This window comes from Elephantulus edwardii, unplaced genomic scaffold, assembly GCF_000299155.1.
Source record: "Elephantulus edwardii isolate Elephantulus edwardi_28Jun2011 unplaced genomic scaffold, EleEdw1.0 scaffold00004, whole genome shotgun sequence".
NCBI classification, from domain to species: Eukaryota; Metazoa; Chordata; class Mammalia; order Macroscelidea; family Macroscelididae; genus Elephantulus; species Elephantulus edwardii.
The window spans coordinates 17767142-17772116 of NW_006399754.1; the positions used below are offsets into that span (position 1 = coordinate 17767142).

General features: G+C 40.7%; 1 protein-coding gene across 1 annotated transcript in view; it reads right to left on the bottom strand.

The window, feature by feature from the left end:
• Window positions 1-4975, bottom strand: part of GPC6 (glypican 6) — a 1593112-nt gene that overhangs the window by 5673 nt on the left and 1582464 nt on the right. The window contains exon 8 of the mRNA XM_006879575.1: window positions 3911-4086. Coding sequence (XP_006879637.1) covers window positions 3911-4086 — 176 coding nt within the window. The remainder of the gene's footprint in view (window positions 1-3910; window positions 4087-4975) is intronic.

Sequence of the window (4975 nt, forward strand, 5' to 3'; positions counted from 1 at the left end):
GATAGCGACCCTTCCAAGCACATTTCAGGAGAACGAAGGGACTCCACCAATGTAATCCTGAATGACAGAGGCAGAACTCTGCACGCTGTGTGCTTTATCTCATTTTTACCTTTCTTATGGAAGAATCTCTAAATACTAGATAAGGTCCCTTGAATACACTATACCAGTTTCTTAACATTTTCTCTGATTTCTCTTTAGTGGCCTTTATGGGAAGAAACAGCCCATTAATTAAATTCAGACTTATCAGAATTGCTAAGGGAATTGTTCTGAACACTGGTATTATGAACAAGAAGTGTTATAACCTTTACAATGATGTTATTAAAGCGATTTAGAATATTAAAAATGTGGACGGCAAATAACGACAGGAGATTCCAGCTGGGGAAAATAATAGCCTCACCTCTGTGAACAGGATCATAAATGTGGGTATCTCAGGCAAAGCAGGCGATAAAGGAAAAATGTCAACATCAATAAATTGGGTGATGATGGCTTTAAAATGTGCTGACAGCTTTAAAATGTGATAACAGTCCATGTGATAGCTACTATTAAAAAATGAGAGACAAAGCTTATGCTTGTGTAAAAGCTAAGAATATGCTTAATTGTTGATTTTACTTGAGGGGAAATGGAATAAGATTTTCGCCTCTTGGACATTCACTAAGTTTAGCATTCTGTATTCTCTCATATTCTCTTTGCTGTCGAGTCAGAACTAATTCACAGCTGACTCTTCAGTGAGTTTTCAGAGGCTGTAAATCACAGGGGAGGAGATTGCCCATCTTTCTCCCTCAGAGCAGCTGATGTGTTCAGCCTTAATGCCTTTGGGTTGGCAACACTGGTCCGTGTGCACAAGCCCACTAGAGCGCTCTACATTCTATTATAACTTCTGTACATCAGGGAGAGAAGAATAAGGTCCATATCAACTAATCCCTAGAAGGAGATTATGCTCTAAATTATATTGAAATAGCCTGGATAAGTAGTGGATAAGTGCTTGGCTGTTAACCAAAAGGCTAGTGTTAGTGGTGTAAGCGTATCATTGGCCTTCGAGAAGAAAAGATTTAGTGATCTGCTCCTATAATGATTACAGGCTAGAAAATTCTATGGGTAAGAAACTGTGCTGCAATCTCAAGGGCATGCAGTTCGAATCCACTAGCTGCTTCATGGGAGAAGAATGGGCAACCGCTGCCCATGTAAATGACTGCTTCTGAAAACCTGCTTGAGGGTCTTCTATGAGTGGGTTCTGATTAGATGGCACACAACTCCAATATAGATATAGTATGTTGTTACATAGATATGTTGTTATTGTGAGTAATTGAGTTGGAACTGACCCATAGCTGGGTTTTCAGAGGCAGCAAATCATATGGAAAGTATGTTGTTATTGTCAGGTGCTTAGAACTCATAGCAACTTTGTATGACAGAGTGGAACTGTCCCATTGAACTTTCTTGGCTATGATCTTTATGTAAACGGGTCTTTCAAGGTCTTGCTCTCATGGAGCCTCTCTGGGTTGGGCAGTTATAGCTGAGTGCTTAACTGCTGCACCACTAGGGTTCCTAGACATAGTATGTTGTTGTTGTGTATCGTTGACTTGGAGCTGATCCATAGCTGACCCTCCAAAGGGTTTTTAGAGGCCGTTAATCTCACGGGAGAAGGAGATTGCACATCCTTCTTCTGTGAAGCAGCTGGTGGCCTCGAACTGTGTGCCTTTGGGATTGCAGCACAGCATCTTGCCTTTGGGCCATCAGAGCTTCCTAGATACAGAATGGATATAATGGGAGAAATGATACCAACAGGTGAATGAGGGAGAAACAAAAGAGGCTGAAATCTTGACTAACAGTCTCCTTTGAAGGACGGAGAAGTTCAGCATGGGGAAGAAAAATTATGGAATAATTCTGGAAAATTTCATAGCATTGGAGTCTTATTAGATTAGTAATTGTCCTGTGCTTAGAGATTTTTTAAAAAATATAATTTTTTAAGTTATTTAAAATGGAAGAAAGCACTCAATTTTCCTGCAGGCAACGACTAAGTGGGATGGTAGCTAAGAGTGGGGTGACTTAACATCTCCCGTATGTAACTTGCGTCTTTCTAGCTCATTAATTCAAGCATCCAAGCATCATCTTGTGCTTCGGTTACCAAATGCAGAATCACAGGCAACTCTGCATCTCAGATTCAAGAGATTTCCCATCCCCAGGAACTCTCTGTGGGTAGAAACGGAAACAAAACAACCACCACCATAACTATAACAAATAACTAATATGACAATAGGACTAATTACTATACTGAAAGCAGGAGTGGCACCCATTTCCTAAACAACATGCCTCTGGGAACTCTATGAACTTTGATAAATGCCGGTGGTTGTAGAGGGGCTTCAGGCCTTTAGTTCATAGGGTCGCTATGAGTCGTGCTCCACTCAAAGGCCATCATCATCAACAACAATTTCTATAACAATAGTTATACATCTTGAAATCACTTAGTCCAAACTCAAAGAGTTCACATCAGCATTCCCTTTGGTGTCTTTCCAATGACCTCTGCTGCTCCTGTGATCTCGAATCAAACAGGTGTATAGCCTGCACTAGCATCTTACTATTTCCCCTCAATATCTCAGGTACAAATATTTACTGGTGTGTGCGTACACAGCTGGATAGAGAGGAGATAAAGTAATTGGTCCGAACACACCATATACTGATTTGGTACCTCCTCATATGGTCTTAAGAGAGGTTCTCAAAAAACTCTGTAAGGAACACTGTTCCCATCTAATGAATGAGGACTCTGGGGCCCAAGAAATAAAGAAAAGCCTCAAGACTCCAGGCTTCGAATCCAGGCTTGTCTGAACAATCTTGGGAACATTATTCCACGAATGTGGTCTGGAGATACAAATGCTGGTAGAGAAAGACTTCAAAACCAAACCAAACCAAACCAAACCAAACCAAACCAAACCAAAAAACTTCTTGCCACTGAGTCATGTTGAACCTTGCTAGGATTGACTGACAGATAGAAAGAGTTGGATTTCTTAAAAGAGGAAATCATTATAGAAACAGACTGCCGTATCTTTCTCCCACGGACCAACTGGTGGGTTTGAGCCACTCTTCTTCTGATTAGTAGCTGAGTGTTTTAATCATTGCACTATCATGGCTGTCATAGGGAAAGAGTAGTACTATAGACTCAATTACATCCCCCTAAAAGATAGGGTGAAGTACTAACTCTCACCGCCTGTAAGGTGATCGTAACCGTGTTTAGAAACAGGATCTTTGAAGTTAAATTAACATGAGGTATCATAGAGACCCTAATCTAAGTGTTCTTATGGAGAAAAAAGAGACACAAAGGAGAGTCATGAGACAATGGAGGCGAAGATTAGAGCAATCTACCAACAAAGGAATGCCAGTGAATGCCGGTCATCACCAGAAATACAGACACACATAGAAAAGAGACTCTCAGTGCCCTCACAAAGAACCAGCATGAGTGACATGTTCACTTCAGATCTCTAGCCTCCAGAATTAGGAGACATTTATGCTCTTAAAAGCCACCCTCTTGTGATATTTGGTCTGACAGTCCTAGGAGAATAGCACATTAGTATTCTCAATTTTGTGAATTAGATATCTATTCCTAAAGAACTACAAACAATTCTGCAGATTGGAGAAGCACAGAATACGATTAAAGGGGCATTCATGTCAAGAACAAGCTTTGGTGGCATAGTGGTAGGAAGGTGTGTTGCAATTCCAAAGGCACTTGGCTTGAATCCACCAGTTACAATTTCCTCCCATGTATTAAGTGCCTCTAATAACCCACTGGACGGTCAGCTATGAGTCAGTTCCACTTCGAGGGCACACGACAACAACAACATGTCAAAAATAAAATCACAGTGTCATCTTCTAGAATAATTTTCTACTCTGGAAGTTATAGGGCTGGTTACAATGTTCTTACTGGTGTCCTGAAAGTTGACGTCATTGCCATTGTAGGCATTCTTCAGCTTGTTGGTCATCACACGCAGCGCCATGATCTGCTGCCTGATGAAAGTGTCCGGCCTCGTGATGTCCACGTCCACCTCAGGGTTGTTGATCTGATTAGTCAGCCCGTCGTTCATGATCTCAGGCAAGTACCTGAAGGACAGAGAGGGAGACACCAAGTCATGGTGATGCCACAGGGACATCAAAACCAGATTCTGCCATGCTGTGAGCCTAAACAGCTGGTAAAAGCTGGACCCAATTCCTGGAAAGAAAAAACCCAACGAATAAAATACATTTTTTATCCATAGAGATGGAGCTAAAATTACTTTAGCAAAGCTTTTACAGTGGCACTTGGTTCTTAGACTGTCTGTAAAAAATAAATAAATGCTAAAGTAAGGGCTTGGAATCATAGACTTCTCCCTTCACTCTAACAGTTGAATACTTCAAATGAAAGACACACACTGACATGCACACCCCCCTACATACTGCAGAATTATTTACAGAGTCAGAAATGAGAAAAGTGCCCTCTAAAGGATGAATGGCTAAGAAATTGTGGTACATTTACACAATAAAGTTTTACACATCACTAAAAAATTCTTAAGTATCTGTGAAATATTGCACAATATAGATGCAACGAAAAGAAATTATGCTGAGTGTTGTAAGTCATCACCAAAATACAGTCATGGTATAAGATCACTAAAAAAAGGCCAAGGAAAGATCCAATGGGGACGTGAAAAGATGGAGTCATAGTAGACAAAGACAATGGTGATTAACTTAATAAAATGCAATGTAGAGGAATGATTGTATGAAACATTCCTCCTATGATTGTATATGAATTTTGTATGCAAACCATTATTTTTTTAAAAGTCTAAAGGGACCTCTCAAAGGTACTCAGGAGCAACAGTGTCTCTCTGGAGACTAAGGTGCGCCTGATACAGGCCATGATATTTGCAATCGCTTGTTATGCATCAGAGAGTTGGACAATGACTAGGGAGGACAGAAGGAGAGTGGATGCTTTTGAGCTGTGGTGCTGGAGAAGGGT